The sequence below is a fragment of the Eurytemora carolleeae genome, unplaced genomic scaffold (assembly GCF_000591075.1).
Source record: "Eurytemora carolleeae unplaced genomic scaffold, Eaff_2.0 scaffold188, whole genome shotgun sequence".
Taxonomy (NCBI): Eukaryota; Metazoa; Arthropoda; class Copepoda; order Calanoida; family Temoridae; genus Eurytemora; species Eurytemora carolleeae.
Window position 1 is genome coordinate 296,488 of NW_019396140.1, and position 16,679 is coordinate 313,166.

A 16,679-nucleotide genomic window follows, 5' to 3' on the forward strand; every position below is an offset into this window, starting at 1 on the left:
TGTTAACTCTGCAGCTATAAGCATATCTCCATGTCTCATTTTTGTTAACCCTGAAGCTATAAGCATATCTCCATGTCTTATTTTTGTTAACCCTGAAGCTATAAGCATATCTCCATATCTCATTTTTGATTGGATTTGATTTGTAAAGCTGTACACATATGTGGAAACAACTGTTTTAATTCATCCATAAGGCTTTTTACATACTTCCAAGTCCACCATATGTTAAAATTTCCGTTAACCATTTTCAGTTGTTGATTTAATGTTTTTCTTAATGATTTTTAAAAATTTAAACAAAGAAAGATCCATTAGATCTAGGAATTTCAAGTGGATTTTACTTGCGCGCAATTGCGAGCCCTTAAATTCCGCACAATTCCACGTAACGAATTTCGATTGGAGACTCTAATTAGATTCTATATTTCTAAAAAGTTACTTATCTGAAACTTAAAGGATCATCATTTTAGGTATTTAGAAATCCATCTTTTTTGTCAGAACAAACAAATGAAAAAGTAAAAAGTAAAAGTCTAGTAAAAGGTCGAAAATGATTTATTTCTTAAGATAGTAAATATAAGAAGTAAAATTAAATCTTATCGCGAATAATAATCATACAGTGAAAACCAAAAAACTCTGGAATCTGCAGACGACTTATAGACTGAAGTTATTATAACTTTCAATAGTCCAGTGAACATGAAAAACAGACATTGTATTATGTTAATAGACCATTGTGATTTAATAAGTTACTAGTAGGCACAGAGATCCGACCAGACAACTGTACAAATTTGTGCACCAATATTCAAAACCAGGAAAAATCTTGTCGCTTGCAAACGCCTGCAGTAGACTATTTACTTTGTAACAACATCAAATTCACAAAAAGTAGTTGTAATAGAAGACATATCGAAACTTGCTTCGCTTCTGGAAGTATTGCTATAATTTAGTCTTCCTTTTCCACAGTTTTCTAGTTTTCACTGTGTTAGAGTTCTACTCAAAATACTATTCTTATACTCTAGGTACTGCTCCAGGTACTACCCTAGGTGCTGCACCAGAAACTACTCCAGGTTCTACTCTAGGTATTGCTGGATAACTTGGATAACCTTGAGAATAACTAACTCTGCGTCCTCCTCCTGAATCATGCAGTGGAAAACAAACCGAACCTGAATAGTGAACAGTCAACTAATAAGAACGTTAGGAAAATACAGAATACATATTATAAAAAGTTAAGGGTCTAAAGTGACGCACTATAGATTTAGTGACTTGTTGGATTCACGACGGTATCCTCAACAGCTATGTCTGATTAAGTATGAATCACATATCCATGTCTATGTTTTTAAAAAACTGATTACTTTCATTTGCGGCTTCTCTTCATAAGTGAAATGATTTCTTGCTGGATAAATTAACAGAATTAAGCACTTTTAAAACCATTAAAAACTGTAAAGGGTTCCTACAATGGATGAGACTTTAAAGACGCTACAACATTTCTGCAGAATTTTCCTACAGCCTTGGTTCCATGCAACTGGAAATTTGGACTTTACTTTGCTCAACCAAACTAAACCTTCGTTATTAAAGTCTCATCTTTATAGTGAATCACACTGAACATAATTACCTGATCTACTCCAAAATCAATTGTTCTGACTTTTATATCTCCTTCTTCTAGTCTCTGAACCACCTGGAGGATTAAATATATACAATTAGATCAATTGAACATGGATTCATCGACAACTATTGATCATATCAATTTCTAAGCTCATTTATTAAATTACTAGGCTATCAGGGCGATTCGCGACCATCCACTATTTCAACTTTTTATTTTTTGATCAAACTATCAACATTTCTCTTTGATAAAACAATGGAAAAAAACTTCACGGGTTTACAATTTTTTTTCGTGGATTTTCAAAATTTTACTAAATTCAACAATTTTTGAGACAAAAGTTTAAAACTCGGTCCTAACCTCTCTATACCTCTGTCATGCTATCTATATAACTCTATCCTAACCTTTATATACCTCTGTCATGCTATCTATATAACTCTATCCTAACCTTTATATACCTCTGTCATGCTATCTATAACTCTGTCCTAACCTCATATGTACCTCTGTGATACCAAGGTATGTATGAGAAAGGAGGAATAGGGGTTTTGAACAAATTTGACTGTAGACTTATCTTTAGAACTGCTGGGAGCTAGTTATATCATAATAACAAAGATTGTAAAGAAAGGTCTGGCAGGGAATAGCAAAGATTGTAAACAAAGGTTTAGCAGGGAATAGCAAAGATTGTAAACAAAGGTCTGGCAGGGTAGTATGGATTGTTTACCTTAAACCAGTACCTGATCAGTTATATTACGTCACTCGAAAATGTACTCAACCCCTAACCCCCTTTCCTTCACTTTAGATACCTTAGTTAAATAAACCCACTAGAATTAATTTCCAGTCACCTTACCTTCCCTTTACATACCTTGGTTAAATAAACCAACTAGAATTAATCTCCAGTCACCTTACCTTCCCTTTACATACCTTGGTTAAATAAACCCACTAGAATTAATCTCCAGTCACCTTACCTTCCCTTTACATACCTTGGTTAAATAAACCAGCTAGAATTAATCTCCAGTCACAAACTGGAGTTAGTAAGAAAACTGGCAATAAATTCAAACAATTATAATTTCGAGACTCAATTCTTTCTCAGGTTTAATTAGAACAATGTCATCTACAATTTACAAACGGCAAAAAAGTACATAATGGTCAATCTTCAAAAAATACATTAGCAAAGTTGATAACTGAAAAAGTGCATTACTTTAATTAATTTTAGAAATTATCGAAAAATTTGAATGCAGAATACAATAATTCGCCTTTTTATTTACGATTAGAATAATACAATTTCCGCCCTAATGATCGAATACAATTTTTTACCTGAAACGAAATGACTATTAAACATTTTTTGCACTGCGTTAATATATTGGACGAAAAAAAAATCGATTGTCATTTGTCATCTGCGTCATGGAAGATGTGGTTAACTGTGTTTAATAGAAAACCACTTAAAGTTCAGAATTGATGGGTTTAAGTTTAAATCCACCAACAAGATTCAAAGAAAGAATTAATTTTGGCTGGATACTATTTTAAAACGCCAGTGGGCCGGGGAAACGACTGAGCGCGGTAGGAAAAGGTTTTAAATCAAAAAGTTTAAAGCTCTGATTATACAGGGGTTTCCACAAAGAAAGAGCCTTCAAAGACGATAGTACAGAATTTAAACTGTTTGTTTCCTTGTATATTTATAAGTCCCTGCAACTGTGTTTAAGGCAACCATGATCATCATATTTTAAGAGCTTTAGGTCGACTTTACAGTCTCAACCTTTGTGGGTAACCCTGTATGTTTGTGACCTGGTCAGCTGTAGCTACAAGAGGGTCAACCCACATAATAACAATATTTGTCTCCACTGTCTTCAAATCAACATGGAACCTGGAAAAAGTAGAGTTCTGAGACATGAATCTGCACTTCATAAATTGAGAATGTTTGGAACTGGAAAAATGAAAAACAACATGAGATGTACACTGTACATGGTCAAAATAATATAAAGACCCCATAAATACAATTAGAGTGACATCAATAATACACCATAAAGCAATGCCTCATTTTTAATCTTGAACAAATTCTTCTTTTGATGTTTTGTAAGAAATCTAAATCATATAGATCTTGGAGCATGATCATATGATCCTCCTGCAAGTTAATCTAAAGTAAATTGCACGAGAAATTGAAATTTATGTTTCCAATCAAAAATGGTTTAAGTTCTAATATGTAACCAAATAAATTTCTCATCTATATAATAAAACAAGACATTCGTATATATATATATGGACTGGACCGATTGAGCTGAAATTTTTGTGGACACTCATGGGTGACCGGGGGTGTTATAAGCTAAAAAATCTAAATTATTTTTTCTCAAACTATTGTTTTTATTTTTCCACGGGCAACGCCGGGCTCTTCAGCTAGTACTTACATCAAATCAAAATTAGAGGAGCTACTGGGTTACAAAGTTGTACCAGTAATGCCACATAAATTTTGCGTTCTCCTCCTGTCTTATTTACAGTGCCTTAATTTCCAGTTCGGTTGATAGCTTCAGCAGTTGTTTATGATCAGTTGATTCTCCTGGACCCTCACCTGCTGTTCCCAGCTTGGTTGATAGCTTCAGCTAGTTGTTGATGATCATATGATCATCCTGGAACCCTCACCTGCTGTTTCCAGCTTGGTTGATAGCTTCAGCTAGTTGTTCATGATCATATGCTCATACTGGAACCCTCACCTGCTGTTTCCAGCTTGGTCGATAGCTTCAGCTAGTTGTTCATGATCATATGATCATCCTGGAACCCTCACCTGCTGTTCCCAGCTTGGTTGATAGCTTCAGCTAGTTGTTTAGCATGATCATATGATCATCCTGGAACCCTCACCTGCTGTTTCCAGCTTGGTTGATAGCTTCAGCTAGTTGTTTAGCATGATCATGATCCTCCTTAAGTCTGTCCACCATATTCTCTAAAGAATAAAGTCCAGCAGCTGCAAGTATTCCAGCTTGTCTCATCCCACCTCCTACCAAGAGTTCAGAGATAGTCATTTCCAATGTGGAATTAAAGTCGTCTTTGCGTTTAAGGTTAGAAATGGTGCTATAATGATCTGGTAAATTCTGACTGTTATAACTGATAAATCTGATAAAAAAGAAAACTGTTAAAAGCTCATCATTAAAGATAAACAACAGTTAAATTTTACAAACCATTTGCGGTATCTTTTACTAATTTTTTAATTAGAAGACGATATAATTATTCCACTGAAAATTGTATTTTATTTAAATTATTTTACCTAAAGCTTTCCGCGCCCTGATAGCTTTTCTGATAAACTCCTTGTTACCAACCAGTAGGGACCCAACAGGGCTTCCTAATCCCTAACAAACAGAAAATTCTGAATTATTTGGCATTCTTTTAATTTTGTAGAGATTGTAACTTGTTTTTGTACTAGAACAAGTTATTTACTTTCACATAGATCTTGCCAGGTTACCAGCTTACATTTGTTGCCTTACTCTAAACTGATCGGTACAAATGAACTCTTAAAATACAATACAATTATAGTTAGTCCGGTAAATCTTAGTAACGGTTCAGATCATGCGATTGAAGCCCATGAGAATTTTAAAAGATAATTTTAGATTTTATAAAAATTAGATTTTTATAAAAAAATTTAAACATTGAGCGTCTGCTTTCTCCGGCGTCTGCAAATGACTAATTCAACATTTAAATGTAGAGCATTACGAGGTCTACCATTTTTCTCTTGGTTTTATTTCATGTTCAATTGTAAATTACGAACAAGTTTTACAGGAAAAATGTTAAAATTCTTTTTGAAGATGACGGGAATAGGTTTTAAAGTGTTATCTATATAATAAAGCTCTTCGCTCATATGTATGTATACGTACATGTATGTATGTAATTGAGTGCATATTTATATGTCAGCTAAAGCTGGAAAAACGGCTGAACCGAATGGAGTGAACATTTTTGAGAAAACCCTTGAGCACCCGGGGGTTGGACTTATGAAAAAAAAATATTTGAAAGTCTTTTTTTTCAAAATTTTTTGTTTTGAATTTGAAAAAAATATTTTGAAAAAAAATTTCGAATTTTTTTAGCCAATGAGTGTCCATACAAAATTTAAGCCCAATCGGTCCAGCCGTTTGGCCTGTTACAGACAATATATTTTTTACTATATTAATGTCTTGTTTTATTACAGTGAAACCCTTAATTAATCGGAAGAATTTATCAAATTTTATACTATATTCCGTAAATTTCAGTATTTGCGAAAATAAATAAATAGCCATGAATATGCGGGAACAGTTTTAAAGAGTTCCATATAATCATTTAATAAAAAAAACTAAATATCTGCAACATTCCATTATCAGAAAGTGAAGAATACGACATTTGATGAATTCTTTCGATGTATTCGTTATTAAGGGTTTCTCTGTATATAGATTGAAACTGCAGGAAAAATCTCCATTCCACTCGTAAATTCTAGGGCCCTATTTAGAGAGAAATTTACAACGGTACAATTTCAACCCTTCTCTCAGTATAAGTAACAATATTTAAGTTTTTTTATAAATTATTTTAGTAAAATTAATCAATTTCAACTAGAAAAACAAGAATACCTCACACAATTCAGACAATGCCTAGATTTTAGAATTGTACCTTTGTAAATCGGACTTACCATATTTGAAAGGTCAGTTTTAATTACGTTTATACACTATACAGTCCCTTTAGATGTAAAGAAAATCAGTTTTTTACCTTACTAAGACAAATTGATGCTGTATCTACCCCCTGGAGTAAGGTTGATAGCTCCTCCCCTTGAGATATACAACTGTTAAATATCCGGGCTCCGTCACAGTGCAGAGGAAGGTTATTCTTTCTAAACAAAAATTCAATTTTGAAAATTAATCAATTGTCAGTTTTTAAATCTATAATTATTAATTAACTAAGGTCTGTTATTAGTCTAATTTATGGTGTTAGGTATTTTTCCAGGGGCGACTTCCCAAATGTGCAATTTCCTAAGTGGCAACCTCCCAAGGGTTAGGTTAAGCCCTGTAAGGCGCAGCAGGCTGCAATCGGGGCCGAGCGCTGTGGCTTGGACACATCTGGAAAAATGTACTGCAGTTGGGAAGTTGCAACTTGGGAAAATACCCTTGGGAAATTACCTAACATTTAACCTTTAACCTGAACTAAAGTCTACACGTCTAACCTGCACACTAAACTAAGGTCTACTAGTCTAACCTATAAACTGGAATAAGGTCTACACGTCTAACCTGCACACTAAACTAAGGTCTACTAGTCTAACCATACACTGGAATAAGGTCTACACGTCTAATCTGCACACTAAACTAAAGTCTAGTAGTCTAACCTAAACACTAAACTAAGGTCTACTACTAGTCTAACCTGCACACTGAACTAAGGTCAACTACTAGTCTAACCTGCACACTGAACTAAGGTCTACCACTAGGCTAACCTGCACACTGAACTAAAGTTTACTAGTCTAACTTATACAGTGAACTAAGGTCTACCACTAGGCTAACCTATACACTGAACTAAGGTCTACTACTAGTCTAACCTGCACACTGAACTAAGGTCTACTACTAGTCTAACCTGCACACTGAACTAAGGTCTGAAATCCAGTTTAAAGGTAAGGCTGTCCCTCCACACTTGTTGTGTGAGTTTTCTATTGCAACAAGGCTAGTAATTGGATGATGGGGGTCATCTGATCTGATCTAAACAAATAATTATAATCAGGATATCCCCCCTTTTGGAAGATATTGTAAGCCGCCCTTTTTTGTCTCAAATTGTCTCTAATTGACACCCTGTATTACAAAACATTAAGAATTTCTTATTGGAATGAGTAGCATGAGCTGCTGATATGGAATTAGAGCTGAGCTGGGAACTTAAGAATGGTGGATATCGGGATTAAAGCTTGATCCACTCTTTTTCTTAATCTCCAGATTAAATATTGCTTGTTTTTTCTTATGAATTTAATCTCCAGATTAATTAACAGATCGGAATTAAGGATATCACATTCTAAAGTTTTCAGCTCTGGGAACTTTAGAATGGATAACCTTTAATCCCGTCTGCTTAATCCGAATATCCACTGTGGAAACTTTCAATTTTAGTACTTAATCCCCTCTTTTTCTCTCTCTTTGGATATCCGTACATTGTTTTCTCCAATGAGAGTGCAGGAATATAGTTGGTAAATTTTATTGACCAATGACAGCCTTGAAAACAAATTCTATCCAAAGAGAGACCTCCGCAATTTCAACAAATAATGAATTTGTTGTCGGCCATTTGTAAATTAATCGGTGAAGAAAAATTAATAATACATTTGAGGATCTTTTTTTTTGATTAATTTTAACTAATGTATAAATAAATAAATGGATTAGAAATTAAGTGAAGGCCCTTCCAGTCAAGAAAACGAACAAATCTGGCGTTCCTAGAATCAAATTTGTTGATCTGAATAATTAATATCGAGACTAAGACTGGGGCGGATACAGGATTTAAGTGAGGGGGCTTACCTTCCCTTTACATACCTTGGTTAAATAAACCAGCTAGAATTAATCTCCAGTCACAAACTGGAGTTAGTAAGAAAACTGGCAATAAATTCAAAATTAAACTGAAGAAAAGAAAGTCAAGATTTCCATTAAATAAAAAAAGCTTGAAATTGAAAAACACATTCGATTTATAAAATTGGGAACATTTTTTGCCTCAAAATCTCAGGGAGGGGCTACGCCCCTCCCTGAATCTGTCAGGGGGTGGCGAATGTCCCCCCGCCACCCCCCTGTATCCGCCCCTGGACTAAGATAATCTCGAGATTAGCAAAAAGAGAGGATCAAGCATTAATCCTGATATGCACCATTCTAAAGTTCCCAGCTCAGCTGAGATTCGAAAAATATTAGTTTCTTCTCCAAAAAAATTGTACATTTTTTATTTTACCTTTCAGATACACATTTTGAAATTCATGGAAACTTGTATTTGAATATGAAAAGAGTTGCTTATATATAAAACCCTCAACTTGGTTTGTTGACTCGACATTTTCAGAGTTTAGTCCTCCTAACATGACTAAGTTATATCTTTTTCTTAGAACTATTAATTTAGTTTGGAAGATTAAAAACATGTGACGGCTTTGAAAGTTTCAATGGATTTTACATAAGAACGGGGGGAAAGCATTGAGTTATTTGCCCCTTATACCCCTCCTCCTAGTATAGATAATGATAAAAAGCAAATGTTCAAATTTTTTTATAACTGTAATTAATTGTGTAAGATATACATGAATTTACACTTTACATAAACAATGAAATGCTGTAATTTTTATGCCAAAAAAATCATGTTACTGCAGATAAATATTTCTGACCCTTTTCAATAAATCTTAATATATAAAGTTGTAATCTCTGTTTGCCTGTTTGTTTGTCCGATCATAACTCTGAACCCCCGGACCGATTTGCCCAAAATTTTGATTTGGGTACTCGGGAGGCCCGCGGGATTTTTTTTTAGCTTTGTTTTCAGATTATAAGTTGAGTGGGTCGACTTTAGTAGAGAAAATTTGGTTTCCTGGTAAAATCGTACAAGTGCTGGTGAACAACGGAGTAACTTTTAGTAACCTTGGCAGCGCTGGGTTCCCAAGTTAGTATATGCTTATATCGTTCCTATTTAATTTCTCTTAAGGTGGGATGCATTTAAAATTTCGAGGAGAGCAAAATCTGTTTTCCTCACTTTTCACTTTCGCACTTTATTTTCAAGTTGTTTAAGGATTTAAATTTTTTGCAGTTACAATTCTCATCATGTAAACTGTATTGTGGATATCGAGATCAATGCCTGATTTTGATCTTTTGTTAATCTGCAGATTAAAATTAATCTTGTTCGATATCCAGCATGGTGGTCTTGAATGCAACTTTGATCCGTGGAGGAATAACTGAAATGAATAGATAAAGCATTGATCCTCAAATTAAAAGTGCCTGCAGTGGAAATCGAGATCAAGCGATTGGGATCGTGAGTGTATCCATCCAACAGGAAAGTTCCCTGCTTTGTTGAATAAACAGTTTATCATAAAAAACTTGGATCTTGTACAAAATATTGAAAGAACAGTTTTTAATCTTTTTGTTTATCTTGCAGGAACTTTTTCTTTAAAAAAGAAAAAGTTTATTTTCGTAAATCTCAGTTAGAGCCAGTCCTACAAGTACACCTCTTGCAAACTTAGATTTTTTGCAACTCTGCAATTTTTTATATATTTTCCTTTGCATCGTTTACATTCAATAAACATGTTTTTATGCAATGTCATTTAAGTTTTGCATCTCACTCATTTCCATTTTAATATTTGATTAAATACATATATTTTTCTCAGCATAAATAAATGAACTGTAGACGTAATTTCATTCATCTTACTCTCCTTCTGATTCACAGCGGTGAATTCTGACCATTTCCTTGATTGTCTCTGCAGCTTAAATCTGTAGTCAATCGTGTAAAGAAACCACAGTTTTTAGGCAGAAAGATATATCCATTTTTAAAATAAAAATACATTTTAATTAAAATTTAAAAATTAATCTGCAGATTAACAAAAGATCGAGATCAAGCATTGATCTCGATATCCAAATACAAGAGATCTTAGCTCAGTTTATTTTCTTACAGAGCTACGGTTCACACGATGAGAATTGTAACTTCAAACATTTCAAAGCTTTAAATAGTTTGAAAATAAAGTCAAAAAGGTAAAAAGTGAAGAAAAACATACAAGTTTCAAAGAGAAAATTTTACTCTTTTATATATTTAAAAGTGTAAATACATGTATATCTTACACAATTATTTACAGTCATAAAAAATTTGGAGGTTGAAATTTTAATATTTTCTTTTTTTCATTATCTATACCAAGAGGAGGGGTGGAGGAGTTCCATCAAGTTTTTATTGAAACAGTCCAAACTTTCTACCACAAGGAAATCGTTACAGTAATTTTTACAAATAACCATTTTGTATTTTAAGTCGAAAATGGTTAAATTATAAGTCAAAATCGGTAACACTTTTGGAGGAAACTGGTTAAATTTTTGCCAGAAATGGTTATATTTTGTGTCGAAAATGATTATATTTTTTGTCAAATTGGTTATTTTTTTTGGTAAAAAATGGTTATATTTTAAGTCGAAAATTGATATGTTTTAAGTCAAAATGGGTTATATTTTTGAACGAAACTGGTTATATTTAAAGTAGAAAATGGTTATATTTCAAGTTAAAATAGGTTATATTTTTAGACAAAGCTGGTTATATTTTTGAGTCGGAGATGGTCTTATTTTTTTGTGTGTTATATTTTTGATCGTTATATTTTTGGTGATTATCTTATATATGTTCCAATGAATTATATTTTTGGTGATTATTTTATATGTGTTCCAATGAATTATATTTTTGGTGATTATCTTATATGTGTTCCAATGAATTATATTTTTGGTGATTATCTTATATGTGTTCCAATGAAATCCAATGAATCAAAAATAAATTGTTTGGCCATTTCCTTCATCACTTGATCTAAAGAAGAACGCAGTTTTCTCTGGAAGCTAAGAGCTCAAATGTTTCAATTTTGATGCAAAAACAATGAAATTTGTGAATCCCTGAAGAAAAGAATAAGGTCACAGTAAACTTGATCAAAACTTTTTTGTTACCTTGCTTTCCAGTTCTTCTAAACTAAAAGTTCCATTTTGAAGATTTTTTACAGTTCGAGGATGAACACCTCCTAGCTGCGCTACTCCGCCCTAGAATATATTTACAGTTCTAGGATGTACACCTCCTAGCTGCGCTACTCCGCCCTAGAATATATTTTCAGTTCTAGGATGCACACCTCCTAGCTGTGCTACTCCACCCTGAAATATATTTACAGTTCTAGGATGCACACTTCCTAGCTGCGCTACTCCACCCTGAAATAAATTTACAGTTCTAGGATGCACACCTCCTAGCTGTGCTACTCCACCCTGAAATATATTTACAGTTCTAGGATGCACACCTCCTAGCTGCGCTACTCCACTCTAAAATATGTTTACAGTTCTAGGATACACACCTCCTAGCTGCGCTACTCCGGCCTAGAATATATTTACAGTTCGAGGATGAACACCTTCTAGCTGCGCTACTCCGCCCTTGAATATATTTACAGTTCTAAGATGAACACCCCCTAGCTGCGCTACTCCACCCTAAAATATGTTTACAGTTCTAGGATACACACCTCCTAGCTGCGCTACTCCGGCCTAGACTATATTTACAGTTCGAGGATGAACACCTTCTAGCTGCACTACTCCACTCTGAAATATGTTATAGTTCTACGATACACACCTCCTAGCTGCGCTACTCCGCCCTTGAATATATTTACAGTTCTAGGATGCACACCTCCTAGCTGCGCTACTCCGCCCTAGAATATATTTACAGTTCTAGGATGAACACCTCCTAGCTGCGCTACTCCACCCTGAAATATATTTACAGTTCTAGGATGAACACCTCCTAGCTGTGCTACTCCACCCTGAAATATATTTACAGTTCTAGGATGCACACCTCCTAGCTGCGCTACTCCACCTTAGAATATATTTACAGTTCTACGATGCACACCTCCTAGCTGCGCTACTCCGCCCTAGAATATATTTACAGTTCTAGGATGAACACCTCCTTGCTGTTAGTATTTATATGTGAGAGTTATCTGAAAGTTTATTAGCTCCACACTGCATGGGAAACTTTCGCGAAAAAATGCGAAAATTAAGTAAGCGAAAAATTAGAAAACGGTGCGAATTTTGCAAAAATAAAAATTCTGCGAAAACCATGCGTAGTATATTCAACAATTAATTGCTCAAAAACTTGTTGAATTTTCTGCTCTGAGAGCTCAGCATTCGAAGTTTACTATATCACAATTAATAATCCTCTTCTTTTACTTAAACAAATGTTTGATGAGGAGAATTTGATCTATCTATAGTCTATACATCTATCTTTCTTTCAGTCCACCTACATTCACCCAAATCCAGCCAGCGAAATTTTCGCATGTCTTATTTCGCGAAAATTCACCTTTTTGTCGTGAAAGAGATTTAAGCGAAAATTTTCGCCTTTTTCGAGAGCGAACGATTTGCTAACAATAATCGAAAATTTTGCATTTTTCGGGGAACGACTTCCCCTTTTCGCTAAAACGCTAGCTGGGAGCAATCCTTCTGTATATAGTAATATGCATGTAAATATAATGTGGGAATTATCTCCAAGTAGTATCTAAGCTCCAAGCTGGGAGCCATCCCTTTATATATATCCAACCTGTTTAGACATATGAATATGGGATATATATTTCAGAGTATTTTCTCAGCTTCACGCTTGAAGCAATCTCTTTATATAAATTCAACATGCTCATATAAATGAATATGGGATTTATCTCCAAGTAGTATCTCAGCTCCACGCTGGAAGCAATCTCTTTATATAAATTCAACCTGTTCATATAAATGAATATGGGATTTATCTCCAAGTAGTATCTCAGCTCCACGCTGGAAGCAATCTCTTTATATAAATTCAACCTGTTCATATAAATGAACATGGGATTTATCTCCAAGTAGTATCTCAGCTCCACGCTGGAAGCAATCTCTTTATATATATCCAACCTGTTCATATAAATGAATATGGGATTTATCTCCAAGTAGTATCTCAGCTCCACGCTGTGAACAATGGGTTAGGACGGATATAAGGTTTCCCATAGTTCCACTCGGTACAAACAATCCGGCCTCCTTACACGACATCTCAGCAATCTAAACAAAGAATCAGTTCAAAATGAATTGATTCTTCGCCACAAAACTAAGCTTTATAATCCCTATATCTTTGCAACCTGATGGTGTAAACCTTTGATATTAAACTATTTGGTCTAACAAATTTATAGTTTGAAATATCTAAGGTATACGACATTGGGTAGCAAAGATATGGGATTAAAAATCAGAGTTTGTGGCAAAGACTCAATTCCTTTGGTTTAATTTAAGTTGAGTTTATTAACATCGCTTAAATGCAGAGTAAAAAAAAAGAATTCTGCTGAATCCTTTTTAATTTTAAATATGTATTCTCAGTTTAACAATAAGTGTAAAAGATACTCATTTCTTACATCTTGAAAAAACGTTGAAAAAGAACAAAATCATTTAAATCTAAAAAATAAATGGAAAATATTGTTCTTTGAAAGTTTTTAATTTAGATAATTATGATTTATGTGAGTCAAAGATTTAAATTAATTGAGAGTTAGTATTTAAAAAACTAACAAAACATAATTGTTGAGAAATAATTCTTTTTATTTCTGATAAAATCTATTCAGTTTTCCAATTATATCTCTCTATTAATCTTTTCAACTTTTCAATAAAGAATTCTTCAATAAATTTAACAATAGTTACATTGATAAACTTTTATACAACTATTGAACATTATAGGAGGATTTAGGGGAATCTTTCCCTCCAGGACTCCCTGAAGTTTTGGACTTTACGATCTTTTACAGAAACAGAAACCCTTTTCTGATTTGAACAGAGATAAGAGAGTTTACTGAGTGATATATTAAGCAGGTTCCATTGTGTACAACTGGAGTACACGACCAATCAGCAGACATCCGTATTCAGGGGTATTAAAAGATCCTTTGGATACGAAAAAGAAAACCTTCAAACATAGAGACTAAATTCATAACTAGTCTGTGGTTTTAAATATACAGTATTGATCTTCATCTTACCCAGATCTATGGATTAATTTAATTCTTCTTCGATAACCCGTGGTGGTCATATCCTGCAGGGATAACATTAATTGAGGAATCAAGCATATATACTCATATTTAAAAGGGATCACATTGAATATCAAGATCAAGCGTTCAAGATTAACATTTACATACACTAAAGTTCCGACTTTTGAAATCAGATGGATCCTATGATAGGAAAGGATCCTAGGATAGGATAGGATCCTAGGATAGGATAGGATCCTAGGATAGGATAGGATCCTAGGATAGGATAGGATCCTATAAAGGATAGGATAGGATCCTAGGATTGGAAAGGATCCTAGGATAGGAAAGGATCCTAGGATAGGATAGGATCCTAGGATAGGATAGGATCCTAGGAAGGATAGGATCCTAGGATAGGATAGGATCCTAGGATAGGATAGGATCCTAGGATAGGATAGGATCCTAGGAAGGATAGGATCCTAGGATAGGATAGGATCCTAGGATAGGAAAGGATCCTAGGATGAGATAGGATCCTAGGATTGGATAGGATAGGATCCTAGGATAGGAAAGGATCCTAGGATAGGAAAGGATCCCAGGATAGGATAGGATAGGATCCTAGGATAGGATAGGATCCTAGGATAGGATAGGATCCTAGGATAGGATAGGTTCCTAGGATTGGATAGGATCCTAGGATAGGATAGGATCCTAGGATAGAATAGGATCCTAGGATAGGATAGGATCCTAGGATAGGATAGGATCCTAGGATAGGATAGAATAGGATCCTAGGATAGGATTGGATCCAATGATAGCATAGGATCCTAGGATAGGATAGGATTCTATAGCTATTGTATGGCATTATCAAAGGTTTGCACCACCAGGTTGCAAAAATGTAAGCTTTAGAAAATAAAAGGTTGTGGCAAGTACTCAACACCTTCAAGTTGTTATATTATGATTATATTCTTCCACGTTAAGTAGGTTTAAGATAGGATAAATAGACACTCTAGCTTGACAAACAAAATCAAGAGGCATGCAGGCACCTACATTAATACTTTACCGAAAAGTTGAAACCTTACCTTACTCTCTAGAAGAAGAACGGTTGGATCATCTCTAAATACATCATCCCCTACCGGAGCATTAAAGATAGCAGTTCTCATCTTTTCTCCAGGTTTAGTTACAGTATCACTCCTACAGAATTAAATATAGTTCTCATCTGTTCTCCAGGTTTAGTTACAGTATCACTCCTACATAATTAAATATAGTTCTCATCTGTTCTCCAGGTTTAGTTACAGTATCACTCCTACATGATTAAATATAGTTCTCATCTGTTCTCCAGGTTTAGTTACAGTTTCACTCCTACATAATTAAATATAGTTATCATCTGTTCTCCAGGTTTAGTTACAGTTTCACTCCTACATAATTAAATATAGTTCTCATCTGTTCTCCAGGTTTAGTTACAGTATCACTCCTACATAATTAAATATAATTCTACCCCTAAACTCTGTTTCTCTATAATCACTGGACAATTCATTTACAGGTACCTTACTCTTTACAGACAGGGTGAATATAGATATATATACAATATTCTACAGGGTGAATATAGATATATATACAATATTCTACAGGGTGTATATAGATATATATACATTAGTCTACAGATTGTATTTAGATATATATACAATATTCTACAGGGTGTATATAGATATATATACAATATTCTACAGGGTGTATATAGATATATATACAATATTCTACAGGGTGTATATAGATATATATACAATATTCTAAAGGGTGTATATAGATATATATACAATATTCTACAGGGTGTATATAGATATATATACAATATTCTAAAGGGTGTATATAGATATATATACAATATTCTACAGGGTGTATACAGATATATATATACACCTGGAATAAATTGTTCTCCAGGTTCTTATAATATACCTAGGATATTAGGTTCTCCAGGCCCTAATATACCTGAGATATATGGTTCTCCAGGATTCTAATATATAGGGTTCTCCAGGTTCCTATAATATACCTGCGATATATGGTTCTCCAGGTTCTTAATACATTTTGGGATGTATGGTTCTCTAGGTCTTAAATATACCCGGGATATAGGGTTCTTCAGGTTTCTAATACCTGGGATACATGGGATACATGGTTCTCCAGGTCCTTAATATACCTGGGATACATGATTCTCCAGGTCCTTAATATACCTGGGATATATCGTTCTCCAGGTCCTAAATATACCTGGGATTTAATGGTTTTCCAGGTCCTAAATATACCTGAGATCAATGGTTCTGCCAAGACTCTTCTCTCCAACCCAGGTTTGAACAATATCACAAGGATTCATTTTTTCAACAAATTTTAGATCCTTTCTTCAAACCTTGAAACCAGAGATAGGACTGAGTAGTATGTAGATATATACTAGACACCACAAATACTGAATTATTATCAAGACTAAAA

At 34.2% G+C, this 16,679-nt stretch overlaps 1 protein-coding gene across 1 annotated transcript; it reads right to left on the bottom strand.

Annotated features, from left to right (window-relative positions):
- Window positions 1–566: 566 nt before the first annotated feature.
- Window positions 567–16,679, bottom strand: LOC111696140 (probable low-specificity L-threonine aldolase 2). Its single transcript, XM_023465695.1, has 11 exons — window positions 16,499–16,679; window positions 15,284–15,395; window positions 13,135–13,278; window positions 11,182–11,271; window positions 7,145–7,266; window positions 6,293–6,413; window positions 4,833–4,914; window positions 4,430–4,565; window positions 3,365–3,443; window positions 1,598–1,660; window positions 567–1,148 (listed from the first exon to the last, which is right to left on the bottom strand). The coding sequence occupies exons 1-11, from the start codon at window positions 16,564–16,566 to the stop codon at window positions 1,056–1,058; spliced, it is 1,110 nt and encodes a 369-aa protein (XP_023321463.1). The 5' UTR covers window positions 16,567–16,679; the 3' UTR covers window positions 567–1,055.